General features: G+C 42.1%; 1 protein-coding gene across 1 annotated transcript in view; it reads right to left on the reverse strand.

The window, feature by feature from the left end:
* Positions 1–1,866: 1,866 nt before the first annotated feature.
* The window catches only part of hydin (HYDIN axonemal central pair apparatus protein), an 82,517-nt gene continuing 58,273 nt past the window's right edge, over positions 1,867–26,110 (reverse strand). The window contains exons 51-95 of the mRNA XM_041938586.1: positions 25,456–25,620; positions 24,764–24,970; positions 24,423–24,623; positions 23,938–24,113; positions 23,642–23,824; positions 22,368–22,487; positions 22,113–22,272; positions 21,777–21,949; positions 21,377–21,575; positions 21,198–21,291; positions 20,890–20,983; positions 20,578–20,746; positions 19,896–19,975; positions 19,476–19,631; positions 18,734–18,836; positions 17,785–17,989; positions 17,237–17,469; positions 16,975–17,123; positions 16,607–16,808; positions 16,275–16,383; positions 15,865–16,104; positions 15,606–15,748; positions 14,977–15,195; positions 14,722–14,882; positions 14,391–14,482; positions 13,974–14,190; positions 13,353–13,553; positions 13,132–13,258; positions 12,503–12,668; positions 11,528–11,675; positions 11,072–11,279; positions 10,741–10,962; positions 10,336–10,505; positions 10,054–10,252; positions 8,920–9,072; positions 8,438–8,608; positions 8,124–8,233; positions 7,587–7,809; positions 6,566–6,775; positions 6,209–6,372; positions 5,551–5,701; positions 5,234–5,464; positions 2,898–3,122; positions 2,359–2,640; positions 1,867–2,076 (exon numbers count right to left, since the gene is read on the reverse strand). Coding sequence (XP_041794520.1) covers positions 1,867–2,076; positions 2,359–2,640; positions 2,898–3,122; positions 5,234–5,464; positions 5,551–5,701; positions 6,209–6,372; positions 6,566–6,775; positions 7,587–7,809; positions 8,124–8,233; positions 8,438–8,608; positions 8,920–9,072; positions 10,054–10,252; positions 10,336–10,505; positions 10,741–10,962; positions 11,072–11,279; positions 11,528–11,675; positions 12,503–12,668; positions 13,132–13,258; positions 13,353–13,553; positions 13,974–14,190; positions 14,391–14,482; positions 14,722–14,882; positions 14,977–15,195; positions 15,606–15,748; positions 15,865–16,104; positions 16,275–16,383; positions 16,607–16,808; positions 16,975–17,123; positions 17,237–17,469; positions 17,785–17,989; positions 18,734–18,836; positions 19,476–19,631; positions 19,896–19,975; positions 20,578–20,746; positions 20,890–20,983; positions 21,198–21,291; positions 21,377–21,575; positions 21,777–21,949; positions 22,113–22,272; positions 22,368–22,487; positions 23,642–23,824; positions 23,938–24,113; positions 24,423–24,623; positions 24,764–24,970; positions 25,456–25,620 — 7,821 coding nt within the window. The remainder of the gene's footprint in view (positions 2,077–2,358; positions 2,641–2,897; positions 3,123–5,233; positions 5,465–5,550; positions 5,702–6,208; positions 6,373–6,565; positions 6,776–7,586; positions 7,810–8,123; positions 8,234–8,437; positions 8,609–8,919; positions 9,073–10,053; positions 10,253–10,335; positions 10,506–10,740; positions 10,963–11,071; positions 11,280–11,527; positions 11,676–12,502; positions 12,669–13,131; positions 13,259–13,352; positions 13,554–13,973; positions 14,191–14,390; positions 14,483–14,721; positions 14,883–14,976; positions 15,196–15,605; positions 15,749–15,864; positions 16,105–16,274; positions 16,384–16,606; positions 16,809–16,974; positions 17,124–17,236; positions 17,470–17,784; positions 17,990–18,733; positions 18,837–19,475; positions 19,632–19,895; positions 19,976–20,577; positions 20,747–20,889; positions 20,984–21,197; positions 21,292–21,376; positions 21,576–21,776; positions 21,950–22,112; positions 22,273–22,367; positions 22,488–23,641; positions 23,825–23,937; positions 24,114–24,422; positions 24,624–24,763; positions 24,971–25,455; positions 25,621–26,110) is intronic.

Here is a 26,110-nt window from a genome sequence, read left to right on the forward strand (position 1 = left end):
TCTCCTGTCCAGAGCGTACTTGCAGTGCATTCTGCTGCCTGCTCTTCATTCCTGCAAGTGCTGCCTTGTCCTCTATCAGCACCTGGCCCCAGTGCAAGTCCTTGAGTGCCTCAGTTAAGAAGCTAACACGCACACACACTCACACACTTCGTTTTTTTTCTTATTACTGCATTCACCAGATCCATCATGAGAGCCAACCCACCTGTCCGACCAACAAAAATATATGTTAATCAACACCTGCAGCCAATCTGACCTGCAAATCACCAACTTCATGCTTTACAGCAGCCCAAATATCAGCATGGCTGTCTGGAGCAAACTACTGCTTCCTGCTCTGCAACAGGCTGATCCTGCTACCAGAGCAAATAATATCAGAGTGCTGCTGTTTCTCCCCCACACACTGATGGGAAGGTTAACATTTAATAACTAGACAAATTATTACGAATTTGCTCTGAATTGTTGAACAACAAGCAAGCCTTTATTGGAAACATTAAGTCTGTATCTCGTCTCTTCCTCCCCCTGTTCTCTCCCTCCTTTCCCTTCATATCCTCACAGTGAATTTGAACAGAACATCGGTCCACATGTGGTGCGCACAGCTGCAGCAGCGTGTATGTGAGTGTGTTTTGGAGACGAGACAAACAAAAATAACATATTACCCAGCAATTATCATTGCATCTGTATATGACATGAATACCAGAGAAAATAAGAAAATAAATAAATTTTGAATAGCTTCTTCATAGATTTTAAGGTATATGTAGAATTTGCCGATAATTTTGTGACACTTTGCTTGTTACTGACATTTTTTTGAAATTACTGACACCATGACAGAGTGTGCACATTTGAGGATGTACTGTGTATACCACCTGATCTCTCATTAGCAATATTTTAAAGGCAATGTTGGGAGATAGTGAATGAGTGCTGCTTTGAAACATTTTCATCACAGCTTTGCTAGGGGCCCACTTGCTATCGGGTCGTGATACAGGCCCCAGTGCGGCTGCACTGTCTGAACTGGCCATTTCCATTAAGACTTTAATAAAAAAAATCAGAAATGCATCTGTGTCACACATTAAAAACATTCTGAACCCATTCTGGCTCTTGACTGGAAGCTTATGAAACCCTGCTGTACTGCATCTGCCTAAGTGGACGGTGTCGTGCTCAAGGAGGGAATATCAGCAGCAAATCAGGCTACACCCCCATCAACCCCTCCATCACACACACAGAATGAGTTCACTAGGGTACTAGGATATATGGACCCTCTGGTCCTGATCATAATTAGTTTTCCGTGGACCCCTTCTTTATCAGGCTGTCAGTCTATGTGGGTCGTGGTCAATGTCTGCAGAAACTGAACTACTTTTCTCTTTTGTTTTGTACCCTGTTAAAGCATTAAAGCAGTATCAGCTGATCTCCAGGGGAAAGATTTAGTGGGGCGCTGATGAAAAGTAACCCAACAGTATTGATGAGCTGACCTAAATCAACATGGCGCTGCGTAATTGCCACTTCCAAACCAGCAAGCATCTTTGTACAGGTTGATTCTCTAGAATATGGTAGTAAGATATTTTCATTCATAATTAAAGTGTTGTGATGAAACTGTCTCCAGCATCCAAACAATCTGACTAACTGGTGCTGCTTCTACTACAGATGCAGCTGCTGAGCGGCGGTGGGCGTCGGACTTTCTTTGGACACGGGAGAAATTCTGGCTCGTATCTTTGGCAGCAACACAGGAAATCAAGCACTTTGATAAATAATTTGCCATCGCAACTGAAGCATCACAAAAACAAGTTACACAATTAAGACTGGAGTCCAGCTGGTTGGCTGTGCACCTTCATTTTGTCATCTTGTGGAAGGTGTTTTGTGTGTGTAGAGCTCTCTCTAAGAGGACCCAGGCCGGTACCCCTTCAGGTAATAAACCCAAAAACAAGGTTTGCTGTGGCCCTCAGAGCCCTGGTTGGAGATTGTCAGCTTGCCGAACCACGGCCCCGGAGAGCCTCCTGGAGGGGCCTCGAAGGATATCAGGATGTTCTGAGTCCTTTTGGAGAGGATGGTGTCCACCCCTTTGACAGTAAAACAGGGTTTGTCCACCTAGGAGCAGAGTAAATACGGCTGAGGTTAAATTAACTACAGATGTAACTTAAAGTGAAGCAAATTAATAAGAACCAGTCATAGTCTAAAAAGACTAAAGAAAAGGATTTCCTTGGACTGAAAGAAATGTATTGGCTTTCTGCACAGTGGCTGTATTGGAACGTTACTGATCACTTTCATGCTCAGTGACACTGATGTTCCTCCAAAAATATCACATGTTAAACCTTTGTTCCACTTTTCAATCTAGTCATTTCCCTGGCCCTCAGGTCTTCAGTTGTTTACCTGATAAGAGAAAGCGGTGGTCTGCAGGAATATGTTCTTGAAGGGGATAGTGACATTGCGACCAGCCCTGATGCTAAATGGGCCCTGGGCTTTGGGAGGGAGGCAGATCCCCTGTAAGGGAAAGATGTATTCGCCACCACTTCCTGAGGACAGGTTGAGCTGACCCCTAACTTCCCCCAGCCGATGAGGTTCAAAGGAAACCTCCACGCTGGCCTCTGAGCCCGCCTGGAAACCAGGAGAAACAACGACACTCTTGTCGACTGTGAAGTCTGGGCAATCAGTCTGCAGGAGAGAGATAACAAGAGGAAACACAACTCTGGTGTCATAGGTGGGGTCTGACTTTTCATCACACAAATCACTCTGTGCTTTGTTTCTTCCTTTGTTAAGAACCATGGCAATCAACATTCTGGATAAATAAACTGGACAATTGATTGTGACCCTTCATTCCTGGTGTTTTGTGGCCCAAGTAGAACCTCAAGTCATTCACACTAATTAAATTCCTCAATCACTGGGACATGCCTCATATTTTCTTACTGTACCTTGCATGAGTACTCAGTTTTGATGCGGGAATAGTTGATGAACTGAACAAGAAGGGAATGGCTGCTGCCCAGAGAAGTGTTGAAGTGGACAGTTTTCTCTGGTGGTGGGGGCAGAGCTCTGAGAAGCAGATCGTAGTGGAAAAAGCCCAGATCATTACTGCACAGAGTCAGCCGGGCTGTAGACTCGCCTACATGCAGGGGCTGGTACTCAAAGCTCAGAGAACCCTACAGAGAGGACACACAGACAGACACACAAACACACGCACACAAACACACGCACACACACACACACACACACAGCCATTATGAATACATTTTTTGAATTGGTCAATCGACATTTATCGACACAATTTGTACATAAAACACCTCAACACGGCATGAAAGGTGGGAACACTACGACTCACAAAAATATGACTTACACTTGTCCATCTTGGGAGCTTGGGCAAGGTTCTGACTGCTTCAGTAAATGCCAGCTGAAGCCTTTCCAGCTGAAGCCTTTCCATTTTTGCTTTACTAAAACTGCACCACAAGAGGGCTGTATAGAGTGCAGTAGGCTCTAAAACAGGATGTTTTAACATCTGTACACTAGGGTTGTATATCTCCACCACTGAGGCCGATTCGGTATGCATCTCGATGCGCTGACACCGATACGATACAGTTACGATACACTGGAGCTCCCATCGATACAATGCGATACGATTCACTCCTGCTCACGATACGATGCGATTCAAAAATGATTTGATAACGATATGACTTAACTATAAAAGGATGTTTCGATATGATGTGATCATTCAATACAGTTAGTTGCAGTATGAGAGAGCAACAGTAACATCAGGTTTTTTACCTCAATAGCACAATTCTGCTTTACTCTCTGTATCGATTTGAGGGATGTATTTAATATTTGTTTTTTTATGGAGTAACCAATAAAGTTAGTAAGTTGACTGATTTCTTACAAAGAATGAAAATCAAATAACAATGTTTTACAGAATCAAGTGTTAAAAAAAAATAAAACTATAACTGGCAGCCAGTAACAGCTGCTGTAAACAATACTCTCACCAAGGGGCTCAAATAGAGGTATTTCTTTCCAAAGTGCAATGTCCATAGTGCTCCTGTGTATTAGGAGGAAAACCTATTGGTGTAATTTCTATAAGAAATTGAACATGTAAATAAATAACATTTCCTAACAAGTCTTTCATAACTGCTCACAATGTAAGCAAAAAACATCATCTACTGGCAATCAAACAATGTCATTTACTGCAAACACCTCACTGATTTACCTCATATGGCTTAGTTTCAGGTTTTTCTTTAGAAATATTAACTGGTCTACATGTTCTGGGAATAGCGCTGAGCAGTCACTATTTTTTTTTTAATTCTGCTTGTATTCATCTTGTGTTATTTGTGTTTTACCCGCTCTGTAAGGTGTCACTAAGTGTTCTAAAAGGCGCTTCCAAATAAAATGTATTCTTGTAATTATTATTACTATGTCAGCAGCGGTACTGAACACTCGTTCAGAAGGAACGCTTGTTGCGTCGTGCTGCCGACGTACTTGATAGCCGCACGGCATTGTTTGCAAATTGCGTGCGTCTTGTCTAGCTGACCCCCTCGCTTAAAAAAAACCCAAATATTGCCACACGTTTGATTAACGTGTCTTTTTTGGTTCATTAAATATCTCGTCGCGGCTATCGTCTTTCTCGTTTGCCTCGTTTGTCTGTTGTGTACAACACCTGTTTGCGTCACTGCCTGGGGACGCGATGGTGCATTCAGGTTGCCTTGAAAATACTACAACATGAAATAGTCGATTTAACAATGGGATTTGCCGGTGTAGACAGGCTAGAAGAGATGCACCGCGAATTCACCCGTAAATTATATCCGATGCACGTTCATTCTACCGGTGCAGTCGCATCGCAAACGTTTATATCGGACCACCGATATGAATCGGTGAATCTCCACATCCCTACTGTACACATGAGAAATTAGCATTCCATAGTTGTTTGTGCATACAGTTTGGCACTGCACATCATCATCATCACATAGATCATTCCTAGTGATGTGACCCAGATATCTCACTTTGTTCACCACATTTAGCGTCTGGTCTGCCGTACAGAATAAAGGGAAATTTTGCTTCTGGTCCTTGTTTGTTTTAGCAATTATGACAACACTCTTTTTAGAGTTAAACTGATAGGGACCAGTGTGTATGATTTAGAGGGATCTATTGGCAGAATATGGCAGAAACTGAATTTAGTATTCATGATTGTTTTCATTACTGTACAACCACCTGAAAACAATATACCATGATTAATTTGGTCAGTTAGTGAACAGATGTATTCAGTATGTACCTTGGACTGTCCTGGCACAGTGTGCTGAGGTGGAGCACTGATGTCAGGGCATTTACACTCAGTGTTGAGGCAGGTAGCTGTGGTCAGCGGGTTCTCCACCTGTAGGGTGGCTGAGGCCGTCTGACGAACAGCAGTCACCAGCTGTATGGTGGACAGGACGTCTGGAGATGTAGCCTCGAAGGTAACGAGGTAGAACAAGTACTCACCAGACACCACATTACGAAAGGTCACCTGAGGAGAAGAGTTCAAGAGCGATGTGATGATAAAGGCCCGAAACAAATCCAGATGTGGTCATGGAAATGTGTGTGTGATCAAACCTTGGTGCTGTACTGCCCCTCTCTGTATGCAAAGAAAGACATCTTGTAGTCTCTTTTAGCTAAGGCAGGGACATCAATATATTCGAAACCCTTGAGGGACACCGTAGCATCTGGCTTGTCAGGTTTCAGCATCTCTATCAGCACACGGAACCTGAGCACACAGAAACACTCATGACTCTACTGTGCACCTGCCCCAACAGGGTTTGTGTATTTCTCCTCATTACATTTCACTAGTCATTCACATTCAGCATTCAGGTGATGTTTTTAGAGGTTTTGCTAAATTAAAGGGGAAATATTTCCTCCACTGTATTTTTCACATGGGTGATTTAAACTTTGGGATTAAAGATGCTCTACTCGATATCTTTATGATAATGTATTAAATGACTTGAAGAGAATATCACAATGTGAAAGGGTCTCTCATATTGGTGAAACTACAGAGAATTATGACCTGTGTCTGCAGCTCCTCTCTGCTTTATGGAGCTTTATACTGACTTTCAGTTCATTGTTTAGATGTCTTGCCCTCAATTGTACTATTTCGTTTCATTTTCATAGTGCTATATAACTGCAGCAGGCATTTGCTTTCACCAAAAAAGCTTTAAAGCCCAGTGTACACCATCTGCCCAGCACCAAACTGGGTAACTGCGTGTGTGTGTTTCACCTCTGTTGCTTGGAGAGCCAGTTGTGCACAGGGAGCAACTGTGTGTGGTGAGTCTTGGCAGGCAGTTTGTGCACAATGGTGTCCTCTGCCTTGGGAGGCTCAGCAGTTCCCTGCAGGGAGTACAGCATGCCTGTCCCATCAGGGAAGGAGAAAAAGACTGATCCCTGAGGAAATCAGAAGGAGAGGTATAACAAGTTAATGTCTGAGATTAAGTGTTATTAATTATTTTAGATTATTAATGTCACACTCGATAGTTTACATGTTTACATGATGTTACCTAGCATACACTGTGCTACACTGAATATGCATAATTGCATATAAATAACTGAGTGTGTTTAATTGTTAGGGTTCCTCTACCAGATGATTCTTTCCGTCAGCAGTCATGGTCAGTGGCCGATAGGTGATCTCATACATCTTGTTTTGGAGGGGTTCAAATGTCAAGGAGGGTGCAGCGCTCCACTGCTCGCCCTCGAGAACAGGTCTGATGCTGCAGTGCTGGTTTGTGGGATTGAACACGTGCAATGTCTGGATGTGGGAGCCACGTACTGGGCAAACAAAATTCACCACCTGCAGACAAGAGATCAGAAGAAGGTAAGAATTATGTAAGAGGTAGTACAAACAAAGTTACATTGTAGGAAATCCCTGTCACAAAACAATAGCTTATTCTGAATACAGCAGAATATAAACCCATTAGTGGCTAATCAGCTAAATGAAACTGACTGAAAGTTTGTCCAAACTTTCACTGATCTTTAAATCTGTCATCACTGTCCGCTTGTTTCAGAAAGGAGCCGAGTCAATGTCTCACATTATATGATGCTGGCCTTTATACTTACAATGAGAAGCTACACTGCTGACAAGGCAGCTGTGAGCTTTTATGCCTCCTGGAGAAGCCTCGAAATCAATATCCAAAATCCAACAGTTGCTCCAGTTCTCCTTATAGAAAGTTGTAGTTTTCTTGTATTTTAGTCTTTTGATAGACGAACATGCTCTGTCAGTGCTATGTCACCCAGCCATAGACTCTTACTGTTACTTCAATATCCCATAACATAGACATCACATAATATACATGAACATTTCTGAGCTCTCTTACCAGCTTTCATGGTAATCATAATAAAAATTTTAACCATGGGGATATACCTCCAAAGAAGCAAAATGTGTGAGCCAGCTTGTTTTGATTGGAGCTGCACTGTTACTCTGCCAATCAGTGTAATTTTAGAAGTGCCAGACAACATACGGTGAATACAGTAAATGTGATGCATCATTTCCCTTCCTGTTCATCAGATACAAAACCCAAAATAATACATTGTTCAGTTGTGTACTGTAGATTTTGTTCCTTCACTACTCAACATTGTGTAGAAAAGTGCATCATCAGTCAAACCTCTGTGCCCGTGGAGGCTACAATGCAGGAGCCTGTCACTGTGAGGGTAACAGGTGAGGGGAAGCCCTCCACGAAGCAAGACAGGTTCTCGTATCTTGTGTCATTACTCAGTTCCACAGGAGCAAAAGTCACTTCAAAAGGAACCTCCATTCGTGGACAGATGTAGCCTTTAGCTGGTTTGATGGACAACTCTGGAGGAAAAGTCTTGGTTTTCCACTGGAACCTGGTTACAAGGTAGACAGATAAATAAAAAAAACAGCAACAGGATATGAATCCAACCAGAATGAGTCCCAAAAGAAAACTACCCTCGAGTGTAACAAAACATTTATGTTCTCATTGCACCAGAGTTAAAAAGGGCTGATAAAGTCAGTCTAATGAGTCTTTAAGTTTAGTTTAATTACACAACCATCTATGGACTCTATTAAAAAGGGATAACTCCATAAAGTCTAGCTTGATTAGTGTGTTTCTAAGCTTCTGCTGCAATATCTTGTAAGAGGTTTTTATCTCACATAAATGCTACTACTACTAGTGGATCACCTGGCACCAGTGTCCCCAGTGTTCATCAAGACAATCGTCCTCCTGGCCTGGCAGCGCTGGACTACAGCTCCAAAGGCTAGGTGGTCCTGGTCCAGCTGGACCTCCACACCCTGACAGTTCATACAGATAAACTTTGTGTTCATTCGTCTGAAAGTGCTCTAAACACATTTGTATATGAAGATCATTCTGAAAATAGTTATGAGTACCGCAGTAAATTTACTCCAGAACAACATTTCATGCCTGTCAAGCAAATCTATCAAGCAGTGGCATCATCTGTAACAGCTTTGTAAGATGAAATTTACTTCACAGCCTACCTGGCAGCAGCCATGGATGGACAGCAGGGGGTGTAACAGGCCTGCTAAATCTGCCTGCAGCTCAGCACTGAAAGGAGGGATGTGCTGACAAGGTGAGAACTGGATGTCAACAGTACATGAACCACCGCCAGCTTTGAGGCTCAGCTCACCTGCTGGACTGAATGACAGATCCTAGAGGTGGAGGTGGAGGTAGAGAGGAGAGGATGATATTAAATGTTGTTGGTGTAGATCACTGTTTGTCAGTGGACGTGTATAACTTGTGTTGTTGGGACAGAAATCTGTTTCCACAGTCACATTGTGGGGACTCGCCTTCCTTATGTAACATAAATCATTAAACTTTAGGGTGAAGACTTGGGTTAGGGCCAGGGTAAGGTTAACTTTAAAGTTAGGGACCGGGTTAGGCAACTCATGGAAACACAACTGTGTGTGTGTGTGTGTGTGTGTGTGTGTGTGTGTGTGTGTGTGCGTGTTGTGTTCTCTACCTTTGGGTCCAGCGCTATGTTTGTGTTGAGCTGCAGGGTAAAGGAAAGGTCTAAAGTGCTGCGGTTGACCAGAACCACTTGTTTCTTCACCTTCTGACCCAACAGCAGAGATCCCAGTTTCACTTTCTTCTGCCTGGGATCCTCCACCCCCAGCTAGTGCAGAACAACACATACACAGGAAGTTTAGAATAAATGCATCAGTGAATGATACAATCCTATGGTTCTCAAGGTCTTGGGCCATCTTCCTGCAGACAGGAGTTTGTGAAAATCTGCTATTATTAAGGCTATATTAAGGGAATATTTGGCTTGCTTTTCTTTTTAACATTGGATGTATTTAGAAATGCATGGCGTCTGTAGAATGTAAGAAAACATCTATGTTCCTTGTATAAATTGGCGACAGTAGTAATCTTAATTAAACCATGAAGTGAAATAAAAAATATTATTTCTCATAAAAAACTCCAAGCAACAAAAATAACGTACAGTACCACACACCCCTTAACTTCTGTTTTGGCTGCTACAACAAAACCAAAACGTGCTCAGGTAATTAGTGAGCTATAGATTTTATTTAGAACTGCTATGGCAGAGCGGACAAAACTTCAGCTTAAACATGCCTTTTTCCTTTGTGTCCTGTATCTAAACCACTTAGATGGAGCATCTTCCGATGTGGATCGTAATGTTAGTTGGACATATTCACATGCTGGGTGACTCACAAACGGCCTGTTGTCATGGCTTAAGTTATCACTCCTACCTGTTGCTAGTTGCTCAGTCCGTGAATTTTTGGTGAGTCATACCGGCTGTTAGTTACTACTTTTTGGCACACAACTGCTGTGGGTTCAGATGTTTTCAGTCACGGTAATCTGATCAGCCACATGTATGACAAAGCTTGTCACAAAAGCAAAATTAAAACTAAAGTCTTTTTACATCACTTCAAGACATGTTTCTTTTCCTCTCTCTTTTTGTGTCTGCTTCCCTTCAAATAGTGCTTTGCTCCCATTGGAACAGTTCAGTACTCTTCACCACTCAGATATCAAGAGTTCACCAGTGTCCCGTTGCCACTGCCCAGCAAAAGTTACATAACCTCATAGCCTTTAACAATGTAATGTGGTATGAGATTCATGGACTCTTATTTCTCACCTTCATCTCAATGCCATGCCCCAGTATGTCCACATGTTTCCTGACACAGCTGTTTAAGATGAAGGTGAGTTTTTCATGGTAACGACACGCCTCACGAGGATAGAAGTTGACTGGTACCTCCATCATAGTACCGGGGGACAAAATATCTGGTTGGAAGTCCATCTCTAGGTAAGAGGTGTTCCTGAACTGGCACTGGACACTGAGGAGGGGGAAGCAGAGGTTTTCAAATCAGAGTTCATTTTAAAAAATTCCTTGTGCAGTGAACAAACACACAAAAAGTACCTGATGTCCCTTTCGCCTTTGTTGCTGATCACTAGAGTCTGGGAGGCTGGCACCATGCCAGGACAGTACAGGAAGCACTTGCCAAAATTGTACTTGGTGAAGGAGAATTCAAGGCTAGGTGCTACAGCCCTGCCTTTAATGGGAAAGGTAAATGTTTGCCCGTGTTTTACCTGACGAGAGGAAATAAGGGGGAGAAAGACAGGATAGAGAAGATGTTATATATGCTCATACAACATAATCTCATCTGCTCCCTCAGAGCCTCTCTCTGCCTGTGTGTCTGTGTGGTGTGTGGCTGCCTCAGTGGAGACAGCCACCTACAAAGACTCAGCTCTGCCACATCCACCCTGCCAGATCATAGCTCCTGGTCAAACCCTCAGAAAACTTGGGGACAGATCGGGATCTCACCTTGATACTCAGTCTGATGTCCTGAAGGTTACAAATGCTCTGGGGACAAAAGAAGAGGGTTGACTGCAGCTGCTTCCCAACCTTTATAGTAGAATTTTGTGGTTTTGCTTCCAAGTGTTGCAGCAGCTCGCTGGATCCTGTTAGGTCAAAGTTCACTTCCAGGCTAAATCTTGACAGATTGGACACCAGGAAATTAAAGATGGATTGCCCTGAAATCTCCACCTACAAATAGCGTATTTACAGACACATACAGGAAAATGACTGCCATGTTTAAACTTCATATGTAAAGGCATGGGATCATGCATGTGGGTATTTGTGTCTGTGTGCTTACCTTTCCAAAGTCCAGAGTGTGTTGGTGTTTAGGGCTGATCTCTCTGAGGCCTCCGCCTGGCTCCTCGATTTGAACAGAAGTGTTCATGGTGAAACAATCTGCCTTAACTGTGAGTGCAAGTGGCTCTGACTTCCTCTTCACCCTCAGAATCAATCTGAAGCTCACGCAGCCCTCGCAGCAAGGTGAGAAGGACACTGATAATGGCAACCTGCACCAGAGAGTTCGCAATAATTGACAGATGCACCGCTCTCCCTGACTTTCTACAGAATTTTATGATTGAGTTGTTCCAAAAGGTAATTAGCAGCAAGCAGCATACAACTACCTCATAAAAGTTATATTAGCCATTTTAATTACCTCATGCCAGATGCATAATACATTAAGTCAGTGATTGTGTTTACTACAAAAAAAAAGGACATTGACACATTTTTTAACCCGTGTACTTTACAGTGTCATAACCTGTCTTTGGGTGCCACTGTGCCAGCCATGGGCTGCAAAATGAGGCTGGACTGCTGGTCATTAGAGAGAAGAGATGACTTCATGACAGAGAAGTGAAAGGGCTCCTCCTCTCCATTCACCACATCCACTATCTGTTCCACTTTGCGACCTGTGCAGGCGTAGACACACACAACCATGTTTCCATTACTTATGGCAACATTTCATAGACTTACATTCATTTTGTGAAGACTTGCCTAACCCTAACCCTAACCTTAACCTGATCTTAACCCAAGTCCTAAATGATTAACGTCATGGGGACTTGTATTTTTGTTACAGCATCCTTAAAACCCATCCTCAACCAGCAAAGCTGCATATCCCTTATACAAATAAACTCTTATCTTAACATAGATCTAACTCTAATCTTAACCAGAAAACCAAATCCTAGTGCCTTGAAAACCTGACAAATCTGATAAAGTTATAAGACTTCATTTCAGCACCATGTGCTGTTCAAATAGCTGCGGGGCACAAAACAAGCCTACCACAGTAGCTGCATTCTGAGTGCCTCTCATCGCACAGGGGCAGTATTAGACGTTATGAAGGTCTAATTTACTTGGATTTATAGTGTTTAATATGTTATCTACAATAGATTTATGATGTGAAAGTTTAGATGTTATCCATAAAAGGGAAAAGTTTAGTTCAAAGGGGCCAAATCTTTTTACTGGAGGGCCAATAAGGGGTCAGGTCTTATATTGCAAATCATAGTCATATTGTCTATATTTTTATTTCATATATTTGTGAGCACAATCATTTCTTAACCCTCAACAAGTGGTTTTAGCTGCCTTAACTTAACCATAGCTTAGTCATGCTTAAGTCTGTGGAGATGTTGACAGTGAACTTTACAGATGTAACTACAAGTATATGTACCGTATCACAAAAAATACACTGTATATGTATTTGAACAACAAAATCAATGCACTTTCAGCACACATTACATACCAACAAGCAGTTCTCCAAAGTCAAGATGAGGTCTGTCGAGATAGACAAGGGGTTCTCTACTGGTGCCCACACACAGGAAGGGGACAGACAGTGACAGAGTCTCAATCACAAAGCTCCAGAATGACTCCACCACTTCCAGCTGCTCAGCTACATATTCAAAACACACCTGCACACACACACAAACACACACAAAGATGACCACTGGGTTACAAATGACAAACAATTTTCCATTAAAAACAGAGGTTATGCAGAAATGTCTGAAAAAAAATAAAGGGGAAAGTGAGGGGAGTAAAGACGAGGAAGAGCGGAATAGAGGAGTGATGGACACACTGGACCACATTAGACCAGATGAGTTGAGCAAGAAATTGATAAGACTGTGATAGAACAAGATTAAAATGGCATTTGATTAAATGGGAGGAGTGAGATTAGATTTGTTGTGATAAAGTGGGACACAGAGAAACTGAAACAGTAATGAAATGGGAGACCAGAAATGAAATTGAGGAGAGAGATTGAGATTGAATGATGAGCAATGAAATAAAGAGGGCTGGGACAAGGTGAATCAGATGAGTTACTGTAGCTGTAGCTTCAATGAGCTGAAGAAGACTGGAAGACAAATGTTCCATCCTTACTTCCACTTTCTTTCCAGGCAGGATTGTACCACATGGGGTGAGGCAGCTGAACGGGCTGCCACCTGCATCTTCACACCTCCACTTGAATGAGTAGGGTTCACTGGTTGGGTTCATCACACTAAAACATCTGTGGAGTAAACCAAGAACACACAAGGGTATTCAAATGTAAACTGATAGAAATTAAAAGCTCTCACCTCTCTCTCTCTCTCTGTGTCTGCTACCTTGTTGACGGCACAGACATGCCAACAGCGTTGAACTCTATGACCCTGGTGTTAGGGTCCACAGAGCCCCTAAATTCAGGGTTGCAGCGGATCCCACTGATATAGTCTGAGTGCTCCAAGTCAAAGTGACAGTGGGGCAACAAGCTGCGGCCACACACTGAGATACAGGGAGCCTGATTCCCATCCTGCAAGTTGGGAATGCTGAAAGGAAAGTAGACAGACACAAAGAGAAAAAAAGTCTATTATTCTTACAGAGACAGTCATCCTGTCCATCATAACATTTCCAGGGGGTGTATCCACGAGGTAAAGAAAAATGACAACCAATGTCTTTTACTATGATACTCTGTTTTAACGAGTCTTGGTGAAAGCACCAACCAGCACAGCCTGATGGCTCAGGCCTCAGGGTGGGACCGACTTAATTTTTTCAGTACATGTCTAGTGCAGCATGATCAAGTTTGGAAAAGCAGTCAGACTAGGCTCCAATCACGGAAAAATAAATTCCCTCCCCCCTTTTAACAGTAGTAAGAGCTCCGTTACAGAACATTCACTTCTTCACTGTAATATAACTTGGCTAGCTCTTTGTTCTTAAACATGTTAATTTTAAAGAACAATTTACGGTACCTGCAAAACAGCTTGCCCTGAAACTGGCCCACCTCCTGGGGCGAAAATCGAATGCTAAAATTCTGTACTGCACCAGGCTCTATAGTCCCTATGTTGGGCTCAACACTGATGGGAGGAAGCTCAGGATTCTTCAGAAGAGACATCAGAGCGCTAGCAGGACGGGCTTCAGTTAACACTCCTGCTGACCTGCTGTCTGGTTGAGAGGCAAGGGTCTCATCTGTTACAGACAACACAGGTTCACATTTATACACGATTTCAAAAGGCACTCCAATTTAAATAGGTATATCAAATTCAAACTAATCACACAGTAAGAACAATTTATGTTGATATTCAAGATGAAGTTTACCTCATTATATACAGTAATATTAAAGTAATAATATATGCATATATACAGTATACAGCATATGCAATATATACCTTTTTGGTCATTGACAGTGTTGTTGCTTGGATCCATGAGGACTTGTAAGGAGAACTGCAGTTTGACAGTGCCATGATTCACAATCTGCCATCTGCATACACAGAGACACAGACACACACGCACAAACAATATAAACAATATTTTAGAATCTAAAAATTATTTTAATGTTATTAGGGCTTTATTGAACACTACTGTGATCACTGTGATAAAGAAACAGAAAGATGTGTAATGGGGCGGCATGCAACAGGGGAGCCTGTTTCAGCCAACAGCTGTAAAATTAATTGGTTTAATGAAACAGAATGCATTACATATACCCAGAGTCTGACTTACTGGTGGTGACTGGTTTGGTAAAGCATGGTGTCTTTGAAGTGGATGGTGTCGGTATTGCAGCTGAACTTCACATAGTCACAAACTGCGCTGACACTCAATTCCAACTCCCACTGGGAGCCCTCTACCACAGAGCAGCAGGGCTCAGGATCTGTCTTCATCACCTGCATGCAAACATGTACATGCTTGCTCAGCTGTAATTGTAAACTGGTTATTCTGTCTTCAACATCACTATCACATCACAGTCAACATATTTACCGTATTCTTCACATGCTGCTGTGGGGAAGCCTGATTGGAAGAACTTAACCACTGCACAGTCCTCTGTTGGTCGTCCCAGTCAGCCACCTGCTCTAGTGGCTGCTGGAATGCCACCTCACAAACCTTGCATCCCATTGGCTGGCTGGTCAGAGTCACTGGCTGATTGGAGCAAAAGGTGACAGTCACTACCTTAGAGCAACCAGCATGAAGGTGTCCCACCTGTAAGAAAAATCAAGTGTCATCTTCAGCAAACAATAAGAAAACAGCATAGTTTTAGATAGTTAACATAATCGCTATTATGTTGGTAGTATTTATTTGAGGACAAAGAGATGCAAAACAAGCACAACGAGACACAAAAAAACAACAACAAAGAGGCAATCAATGCAGCTGTGACTTGTTGTGTTTTGTGTCTCTGGGTATGTTGCTCCGGTGGGACTTTTTACATGTCTGGGTTTCTTGTCTTGTAATCTATACCTGGCTGTATGCTATTTGGAGTTACAAATAGCTGCTATTCATTAATATCATTTCATATTACATATATGAATAGTTTAAATATATAATGTATACATAATGCATATAACAACCCCAGTTCTACAGCCACACTTGAATTCTTTCCTTCAATGATTTACCTGCGGTGAAAAGCAGACATGGGGCCCGGCAGGAGGCCACTCAAACCTCACCACCTGGCTGCTGCTGTGGTTGGTCATGGTGAATTGCTCTTGGTAGGGACGATCTACATGGCAGTCACCAAAATTCAGCACCTCATAATTGCCTGTAAGAGAGAAACAGGCCTTCTAGAAAAATCCAGGATAAGCCACAAGACTACTTTACACCGCTTCCCCTCATTCCATCACATGCGTAGTTCCCTGCCTTCCTCTCTTCTCTTACCTCCCTCATCATCTTCCTGATCTATGTCCTGCAATGACCTGCTGATGTTTTCAAGAGAGACGATTTCCTGATAAGCCTCTCCAGTCACTCGTATTATGGTATTGCAGTACTGGTTGTCCTCCACCTGCAGTGACATCTTGGCCTCGACACTCAGGGGCTTGTCAGAGCAGAAGCTGACCTCAAATTCCACCTTCTTGTTAACGTTCAGGCTCAGGATGGCTCTGTGCACCAACTGATGCTCTGTGAAAGAGGGAAGAGTATCACATCTATCAAAAGTATCACTGACAATTTTGGATATAAATGTTCATTGAAAACAGAAACACATTTCTGTTCTGTTCTGTTCTAACTACTACTTTAAGTGAAGAGGAGATGCATTTTACCGTAGACGGATTTACAAGTTAAGGTTGTACCTGAATCAGTGGTGCCCTCAAGCTTTGTGGAGTGGATGGAGCTGCAAGTGTTGCCAGGAGCAGCTTTGAGGGTGAACACTCCATGTTTATCCAGCATGTCAATCTGGACCTACACAACACAGAGAGCCAGAGTACCTTTATTGACGTGTAGTGTAGAAGTGTACCTTATGTACTGTATTAGGTTCAGGTGAGTATTGTAAATACAGGTGAATTGGGTTTTCTTGTTATTGTAAGTATGTAGAGTTGCCAAAAAGAAAATTGTTAAAAATGATTTTAGGGTGGCCTAAATCAATAAAAAAAATAAAAGGACAAAGGAATATGTCTCCTCTCACCTGAGCTGGAACATTTCCATCATTTAGCAGCACCAGGGGCAGGGTATGTCTGCGCCCTACCAACATCCGTCTGAACCGCAGCATTGAACTTCCTCCATTGTTTCTCAGAGCTGGACACACCACACACACACTGGGCAGATTGCCCTCTCCCATTAAGCTGAACTCCAGCTCCTTGCTCTTATATGTGGGTGTCATTCTCGATCTGACAGACAAAAGAGTAGGTGGGCAGTGGTCAGCAAGGCAAAGCAAGGGGTGATGCTACAGTATTCTTTCATTATACTCACATTAGTAGTGGAAATAAAAATAAATGTACACACAAGCAGCAAAAAGAACACTAAAGTAGCATGCATAGTCATGTACTCATATACCTGCTAGTCCCCTCTATTGTGGCCTCAAACACAGCACTGTAGAGCTGCATTGACTGGGGTGTGAAGGTGACCACAGCGAACGTGTGTGACTGGCTGGGAATGCTCAGTGTTGTAACAGACAAATCAAAAACCTCCATGTTGCGGGACGTCTGTAAAGAAATACAGGATATGTTTGACCTGCTAACTACCGTTTACCACTATCAGTGATACTGATGTATGCATTTATCCATGTATCTATCCACAGATTCTTCACATGTCTTACCTTAGCGCCAACATGTTTGATGGCCAGGTTGAGCACACAGGGCACCTTGCTGTTGTTGGTGAGTTTGAATCGGGCCTGAGCAGTTTGCCCGACCAGGACTTTGTTGAAAATAAACTTGTTCTCGTCACAGACGTAAACGCTTTCAGCATTGCAAAACTGTTCGGAGAGGAGCTGACTGCTGTTCTGGCACAGATGGTGTTCCTCGAAGATGGAGGTCACATCTAATGCAATGCCTGGGAAACCCCCCCCACCCCGAAAAAAATTGTCAGTTTCAGTATTAGTCAAAGGAAAGGTACTTGATGAACCACAACCCCTTTTGTCCTTCAGGCAGACACTCTAAATGTTTACAAAATATATGTTTTTGTGATCATTAGGATGAAAAATACCTTTCTGATGAAGATAACCTTGAAAATTTGAGTTTTAAACCCGTATCAATCACAATGTGTTATGCCTATCTTAGTGGTCTCAGGAGAAGCAATACATCTGACATGTACGGAACTGAACCACAACTTTGGTCAGGTTTATTCATCAGATTCACCAGCTCTCACCTGGCTTGCAGACTTCAGCCAGCAGACTGTACGGTATGCCATCAGGCTGGTCTGAGGGGTCACGGTCGGTGATGTCGATGAGCAGACCCTGTTTCCAGCTGCCCAGCTGTTCAGCTGCACAGTTCACTGTCACCACCTGCTGAGATCCTGGCTGCAGGCTCCCTGTACAGGGAGAAACTGAGAACACCCCCATGGTGAGGCGATTCTGGACAGAAACAGGGAGGATCAGAGAGGCATAGATGAGAATACTGGGGAATCTCGTAACAACAGGAGCCAGGTTTAACTTGTTGCATTAATTTTGTTGTGCAAATGAAAAAATAGCTATCACACACAACAGCCATAAGACTCAAAAGCAATAAAGGCTTCTTGTATTTTGACTTTTGTTTAATTGATGAGCATCACCAGTTTTTTTGTCACCAGTGTCTTTATCTTACACATCATGTGTTGTTTTGCTAAACTGAACCTTCACAGCCACCATCAGAGAACTGTATTCATTATTGTTTTAAAAGTAATCAGATTTGGACATTTTAACAGCAGACATTCTGACTCCTTAAATCAGGATAGTCACAGGCAGAACTAATAACATTAATGATGCCTACATTTCAGCAATCAATAATTAGTTACACCTGTGTTTGTGACAAAGCTGCTGTTAAAAGATTCTGTAATACTTAAGTAAAAGTGTAATGATCTGATAACATTATGTTTGATCAGTTAAAATACAAATATCATTATGATTGTTTTGGTAAAATTATGTTAGTTTGACGTGGCTAGATAAGATAAGATCTTATCTTTTAAAGATTTCAATGATTTCCTCGTGAGAAAATGGTTAGCACTCTCCTATTGGCTCTCCTCCACTCTTCGAAAGACAAACGTGTAGAGGACTGTCCAAACAAATGAAATCAATCACTTCATAAAGTTATTGTTGTCATCTCCACTAGCGGTCTCTTACCTGTGTGATTCTAGTGTCTTTCTGGAAGGACTCACGTCTCGCTTTGCTATCATCAGTGGCCCTCCCTGAATGGCTCTCTTGACGCACCTTCTTACCTGGACCCCTGAGACCGGCACACAGGGACACAAACCAACAATTAATTTAAACATCTTTAAGCAAACTGATACTGGAGAAGGACTGTGACAGATTCTCCATCAGGCAGCAGTTGAGACCTCTCTAGCACAGAGATAACAGCTTCACAACATGTTTGTGCATCCCCTTTTGATTAATTCATTACTTAAAGACATTCAATAGCACTGCTGTAATCTTTTCTGCAAAAATGTATAAAATTCCCACAGACAATCTGTCCTGGTGACCTTCCTGGTGATTTATTATCTTTAAAAGATTTACAGTTTTCAAAACTTCCTGCTGTGCTATTGCTTTTGACACATCATTGGTTTTGTTTTTAATTTGTTTCACCCTCAGATCACAGGACTTCATCATAAAAGCAGCACATTCTTTCCAAACAAGGAAACAATAGTTTGCAGGGATCGGCAACAATTATACTTCCTTATCAATACTGTGTTATTTTACTGTAATATATTAAGCTGTATTATATTTGAATATGGCATTTATCACATACTGCAGTAGATATGGTTCTTCATGTTCTGTGACTCATCAACAAGTAAAGAACACCTGCTCTGAGCTGCTAGTTTTTTGTCTCTGCATCCATTTTGTGTGTGTGTGTGTTCTGTTCTCCTACCCTGGCCTCCCTGGTGGAGCAGGGTCCGTGATCATGCGGCAGATGGTGAAATGGGTCTCAAAGACTCCATTGTTCTCAATAGTGAAGCTCTGGCTTTTCTTGCAGCCATAGACCAGTGGACCGAAGTTGATGTCACATGCAGGTGTGATCTTGTACCTAAAAAAGATCCACTAAGCAATTCACAATTTGTGCTTAGGCTGACTCTCAGAACTACCTCCTATAAACAAAATAATGAAGCTTGCAGACTGTGATGAGGTGGTAACTGATAACTTCTGTAAAGCAAAGCATGTACTAACTGTGAAGTTAAAAGGAATGAAAACAAGGAAAGATAACCATCCATCAGAATTCAAAAACAAAGTTTAGTCAGGGCCATAACATAACCTAAATCAATATAAGTATCAAATAAAATCAAGCCATAACCTGGAGAAGACAGACTTCACTGAAACCTTGATGGCTAAGGTAGCAATGTCTCCTCCATTCCCAATGTTGGGTTCAATCACCTGCAGAAGAGAAAATCCTTAACTTCAGTGTGTTCTTTAGCATCCAGTAAATCATCAGAAGCTTTGATACAGTTCATAGTTTCTAAATCACCTCATTTCAGAAAGTTGCTATTTTGGACTTAACAAGCAAATCTGTTCAAGTTGCACTTGAAATCTTGAAGGATTCAAATTTGAAGCACAATCCTGTAACTCTTACAAGCAAGTTGTACTTGACTACTCATGACTCACCTTCTGCCTTCGATCTCATATGAACAAATAACAAATTGAGAACAACAAAAGTTGGGATCACAGGGAGAGACAGGGGTATGACATACAACCAAGGACGCAGGTCCAAATCCAGCGATGTTGGGATTATATGGGATGCATATTAAACTACTAGGCCGCCAGGACAACCTATGCATGCATAATCCTGTTAAACTAGGATATTGAGTTGAGACATAGCAAAGTTAGTGATCTTTCAGAAGTGCATACTAAAACTGCTTTCCTTTAGCCAGAGAAAGGCGGTGTAGACAGCATGCTACTTTTGTCATGAAGAGTAAAATCAAATCGAAATCAAATCAAGTTGATGACTTGGATCATTAAGACCAGTGTATGGCTCAGACCTGGCAAGACAGAACAGGTTGCTCTCTGATGAAGACTTCCGTATGGGGTTTGCAGAAGATCTGCACTGTTGTGGGCTTCTCATGGGGCATTAGACTGCCACTCTTGGGGGACACCGTGAAAATGGAGCTTAGGTTCGGCTGGTTTGGCTCGGTCTGCTGAAATGTAAACCTTGTGGAAAGAAAAGAATGCAAGTGAACAACTTTCACTACCTTCATGGTGGGATAAAGTTTACTTACAGGAATGCGGAATTCAGGCTTATACTTTAATATTATAGTACACTGTAAAGTCAAAAACTAGCAGTTCAAACTTACTTGTAGGCTATTTCATATTTTCCTTGGTTTTTCATCCTGAGAGATAGTTTGGTCTCTTCAAAGACTTTGATGGTTCCAAAGTCCAGAGAGCCATCTGTCAAAGAAGCAAGAGTATATCGTACATTAAATTTAATTAATATGACTGCTGCAGCTCCTTCACACAGTGGTTAACACGATAACCTAACAGCAAGAAGCCAGTCAGGATTACATGTGCCTTAATAGAATTAAAAGTCGTGCAAATTAGAGAGGGCCCAATTAACTTTGGCCTTTACATAAAAGAATTGTTTGAAAGTTTTGCTGGTTTCTACCTGGTAAGATTTCCAGAGCTATATCATAGGCTTCAACAGTGACCTTTATGTTTTCGGTGTGTACGATGCCTAAAATCTTCTCCACATCGGATACCTAAAACAAAACACACAGCATATTCCGTACATACATGCAAACAGATATGTGTAATAGCCAGTTTCAGCACATGCATTTTCTCTACCTCCAGACGTAAGATCTTCTTAATGTGGAGTGGTTTCCTCGCCCTGAAGTGCAAGCTCAAGGGGAAAGAGGAGTTAGGCGAGATGATGCCCTGATCCTGTGGCACACTAAACTCATCACCCAGCTCCTCCACACCCTGCAGTCTCCAAGATACTGGCAGTGCTGTCTTATTATGCAGCGTCACACTACGGCTGTCCCGCCTATACAGAACGATGGAAGAAGGTAAGTTGAATGAAGAAAAGGCAGAAGGGTAGGTGACAATCGCTGTAGCTGAAGTACAGTATTTTGACTCTGTCATGCTGCTCCACTCTCTGGTTTGTTGCACTTTGTGAAAATCCCTTGTCAAGCTATTGCAGAAAAACAATTTATCTTCCCTGATTTGGTATTCCATATTTTCGTACCTGTGCAGCAAAATCCTGTCAAAGTGCAAATGCTTGCTTTCCAGCTCAAGCTCTGGCCAAACTCCCCAGCAGGAGAGGTTGATGATGACAAGCTCTGGATTATCCTTGATATGGCAAACAACACTGTCCTTCATTTGTCCCAGTTTTGTTGGGTAGGCCCATACTGTCAACTCCTAGCAGGACAGAAGAATATTTACATGTACCAATGCTATTACAGTCATCTGAGTCACTTCAACGGACATCAAAATATTCTCAATCGGATATTTCTATTTTGGTCACATGTTGTCAGTGATCTGAATGAGGGCTAAGACCTGTGTTAAAAGACCATGCAGGTACCTGTTTCTGGTCAGGTTTGAGAGTCATGGCCGGGGGGTCCAGCAGATATGTGGTGGCTTGGGTATCGTGCTGGAAACGGAACTCGACCTCAGCCTCCAGACCTGAATTGTTATGAATCACCAGCCTCTCTGTGTTCTCTGGGTATCTGTTTTCCTTGTATCTACAGAAACACAGGCACATGTGAATCTGTAAATACAAAGGTACAGACTGATACAAACACACAAAGGCATTCACTGACATCACCCTGCTTCTCACCTGTCTCTGGTCTTGCCACAGAGTAACGGTCCAAACTCAAAGTATCCAGATTTGATCACGTAAGTCTTCTGGATCCCTTCTTCCACTTTAGGTACTTTCTTACTGAGGGCAAAAAGAGTCCTGGGGAAATCAAATATGAAAAATTAAAAAAAAACTAACAAACAATTGAAATCACATTTAGTCATTTCTTTTTGCATGTTTTTAAATGCATAGTTAATATTTCTGATGAATATTTTTTATTATTAAAAGAAAGATAAAAAGGAGAGAGAGAGGCAGTAACTACAAACTTTGGCTGCAGCTTCAAAGCCATGAACAGGCATGTTTTTGTTAGTGGTACTGTAGAAAAAAGCCTCACCAGCATCTAAACCAGGCATCTCAAACCGGTTCCATAAAGGGCCGCGTGGCTGCAAGTTTTCATTCCAACCAAGGAGGAACACACCAGGCTGGAATCAATTAATCCGCTGATCTCAGTCTTCAGCTGACAACTAAGTGATCCCTTGATGTTGGTTGGCCTGATGTGCTCCTCCTGGGTTGGAATGAAAACCTGCAGCCACGCGGCCCTTTATGGAACCGGTTTGAGATGCCTGATCTAAACAGAACTAAGTGACATTTTCAGGGTATTTACAAGCTGTTTAATGTGCTACAGCTGAGCAGCTAATTAGCTATCTAGTCGGCAAACTGATGTTAGGAGTGCACTTTTCTCTGCTGAATGTTTGTTTGGTGGCTACACGCTGAGGTGCAGGACACGATCGGCATTCATATTTGTAGTATAGATAAGAAGGAGACTTTAAAAGTTTAGGTAGTTGTTCAGAGTCTGTGGCTCTTGTGTTGTGTAGCACGCTGCTGTCTGCCTCAGTGTGACTGTTCTGCCTATGACAGAATGCTGATGTTACCGCTTTATGGAAAGGTTGGATTTGTCATATGGAAACATGTTCTTTGTCGGCGTTGACAGAGGCCTAACAACGTGTCATATTAATCCAAAAAACGTGGGCACCATCATTGAACCAAAAAATAATCAAATATGAATTTCTTCCTTTGGGTTTCTGATTTTTTTTTACTAGAGCAGATACTGCTGTAGCAGACAAACAGTGCAATTTAATTTCAGTCTGACTAAACCGTTGTATTCTTAAATTTCCCAAAAGCTGCTTCATTAAAATAGCATTAAATATTGAGTAAATATTTTTATCACCACTCCTTTCGCTTCCTTTTCCCTTCATTCCCCTTTCTTTACCATTTATATGACTGCATTACGTTATTAAACAATGCTGACTGACTTGTAGTCTTTGCAGATGGAGGGGTAGGTGCAAATTCCTCTGCAGATGAGCTGGTAGTGTCTCTGCGTCCCCAGCAGCTCAAAGTTGAAGGTCTGTTCAAACTTCCCTGGGGAGTCTGAGTAGAACCAGATCTTCAGAACCACCTCACCGTTGGCTGGTACAACCCAGCGAAATGTTGTCAGGCTGCACACACAGACACACACACACACACACACACACACACACACAGTACAATAAGAACAACAAAACAAAACCAAACGTATCCTTGCAGAGTGTGTCTGTGTGTTTTCCCTTGCCTCTGGTTGCGTTTCAGCTCTAAAGTTCCTTGGTGCTGGTCTTGCTGTGTTGGTTCGGTGCAGTCAGATGTGGAGGAGTCCCGTAACAGTGTTCGTCTCCTGCTCCTCTGACTCTCTCTACCCTTTTTATCCTGGTCCTTTCTGCGACTTTTGGAAGGTGTTGCTGCTGCCTCTTCCTTTAGTGTGCACAAACACACCCAAACATCAGTCTGACAATAAAATCTTTACTTGTTCTTTTTTAAAATCAATTTTTGCTTTTGATTTACTGATTGTAATAATCTGGTATCATAAACCTTTTTGACCACGACGGGGATGAATGGTAGCTTGAATTTTATGGCTGGTAAATCCTAAGCACTATTCTTCAAATTCAGTCCACCTGTTCTGTAAATCCTGCTGCTTCTTGCCAAAAAAGGATTATCATCACAATGCTAAATTTGCATTTGTACGTGTGTGTTTAAGTGTATATTCATGTTATGTGAAATTACCTTTACAACTGATGCTTGTACATCTTCCTCTTGATCTTTTCTCTCCGCACCCTGTTGGTCTAGCCTCAAGGGAAGCAGGAAGGTGAAACAGTCACAGGTGAGGTTAGATTGCTGCCTGTTCTTGGGGAAAGGAACCATGGAGAAGGTGGTGGGAGGAGGGATGGGTGGGCCATTGGGTCCCAAGCCCAAATCATCTAACACCTAATGAGAGCAAAGGAGAGACAGAAATAGATTAGGTAGTGATGATAAACTGATGAAAAAGTGATAGTTTACATTTTAGAAAGACACATACAGTTACTACTCGACCAACTACAAAAACACAAAAATCAGGCAAGTCATACCTCGTCCAGTGGAGGCAGAGCGCTGCCTTTCAGCAGCTCTGTAGTGCTTGGATAATCTTTCCCTGTTACATTCAGCACAATGTGAGGGATGATGTCCTGTGGGGACACTTTGTCTCCTGCCATACTTGCATCAGCTGGTGCTGCCATCTGACTGGGCATGGGAGACATGGCCTTGCTAATGGCTTTCTTGCTGCTCTTGGTGATGCACTTAGCACTGGCAGGTAGTGCTACCCTCTGCTGGACAAACTGAAATACAATACACCGCTTCACATGGTTTTCTATGTTCTGATATGATCAGTTCATTAAGACAAAAAGAGAAGTGACTGGCATTTAACATACGCTTTTCATTTAATTGTAGGTAATTATGCAGTAAATGCATACATAAAAAGGAAATCCAAATAACAGTGTGTATTTGGCTTTGTTTCTAAGATCAGTTTGTTTTCAATAAGGCATCTAAAAGCTTCACTGAACAGTGACCAGAAAGTATAAAAATAAACACAGCACTATTCTAGGCAGCAACCATTCTGTTGGGTTTGGAAGAAAGGCTGAGGTATTCCAGTGTTACTAAAAATGTTAAGAGGTTTGGACAATGGCAGGCAGCAGTTTAGGAGATGATAAAGACCAATAGCATCATTTTTTTCCAATTTACCAAGCAATGTTCAATTGGTTATGCAAATAATCAGCAAAGTCACCTGCTTCTCTGTTGTGGCATCCTCTGACACCAGTGGGGCCTCTTCACTGGGGAATGGGACAAGCAACAAGCCATGGACTCGGTCCCAGTGCTGCAAGATGTGCTCCACCTGCTCCTGGCTGTGCTCATATGCACTGAACTGAGACTGCAGCTCATCCACACTTGACTGGATTGGGGAGCAAAAGGAGATAGTAGTAACAGCAAAAAGATTACAAAAATGTCATTGCATTTAACAGTATTTGTGTTATTACTTCTGTAAGCTGTGTGTGGTTATGGGTGTGTTGCTATTTTCTTTTGTGGCAGAGTCTCAGTGTATTTGTGGGGGTCATTCAACAGATTATATGACAAAATGATCTTTATGTAATTATTACAAAAACTACAAGTGCAACATGGCAGTTTGTTTTTTCATTGTTATGCTGTAGGTGGATTTGCCATTTAACCGTTTCACATGTAACTGTGAATGTAGCACTCATTATGGCTGATTGCCTCTCTCCAAATGTTATCAAAGCACACTGAATGGTTGAGTATTTTCACAGTATTCAACGCAAAGTTTGACAGTATGAACAAAAGTACCTTCAAGAGCTTCACATACAATTGGAAGATTTATATTTATATTTCCGGGTTCACAAATCATGCTGTTGTGTCAGTTTGTTTGT

The sequence above is a fragment of the Chelmon rostratus genome, chromosome 6 (genome assembly GCF_017976325.1).
Source record: "Chelmon rostratus isolate fCheRos1 chromosome 6, fCheRos1.pri, whole genome shotgun sequence".
Taxonomy (NCBI): Eukaryota; Metazoa; Chordata; class Actinopteri; order Chaetodontiformes; family Chaetodontidae; genus Chelmon; species Chelmon rostratus.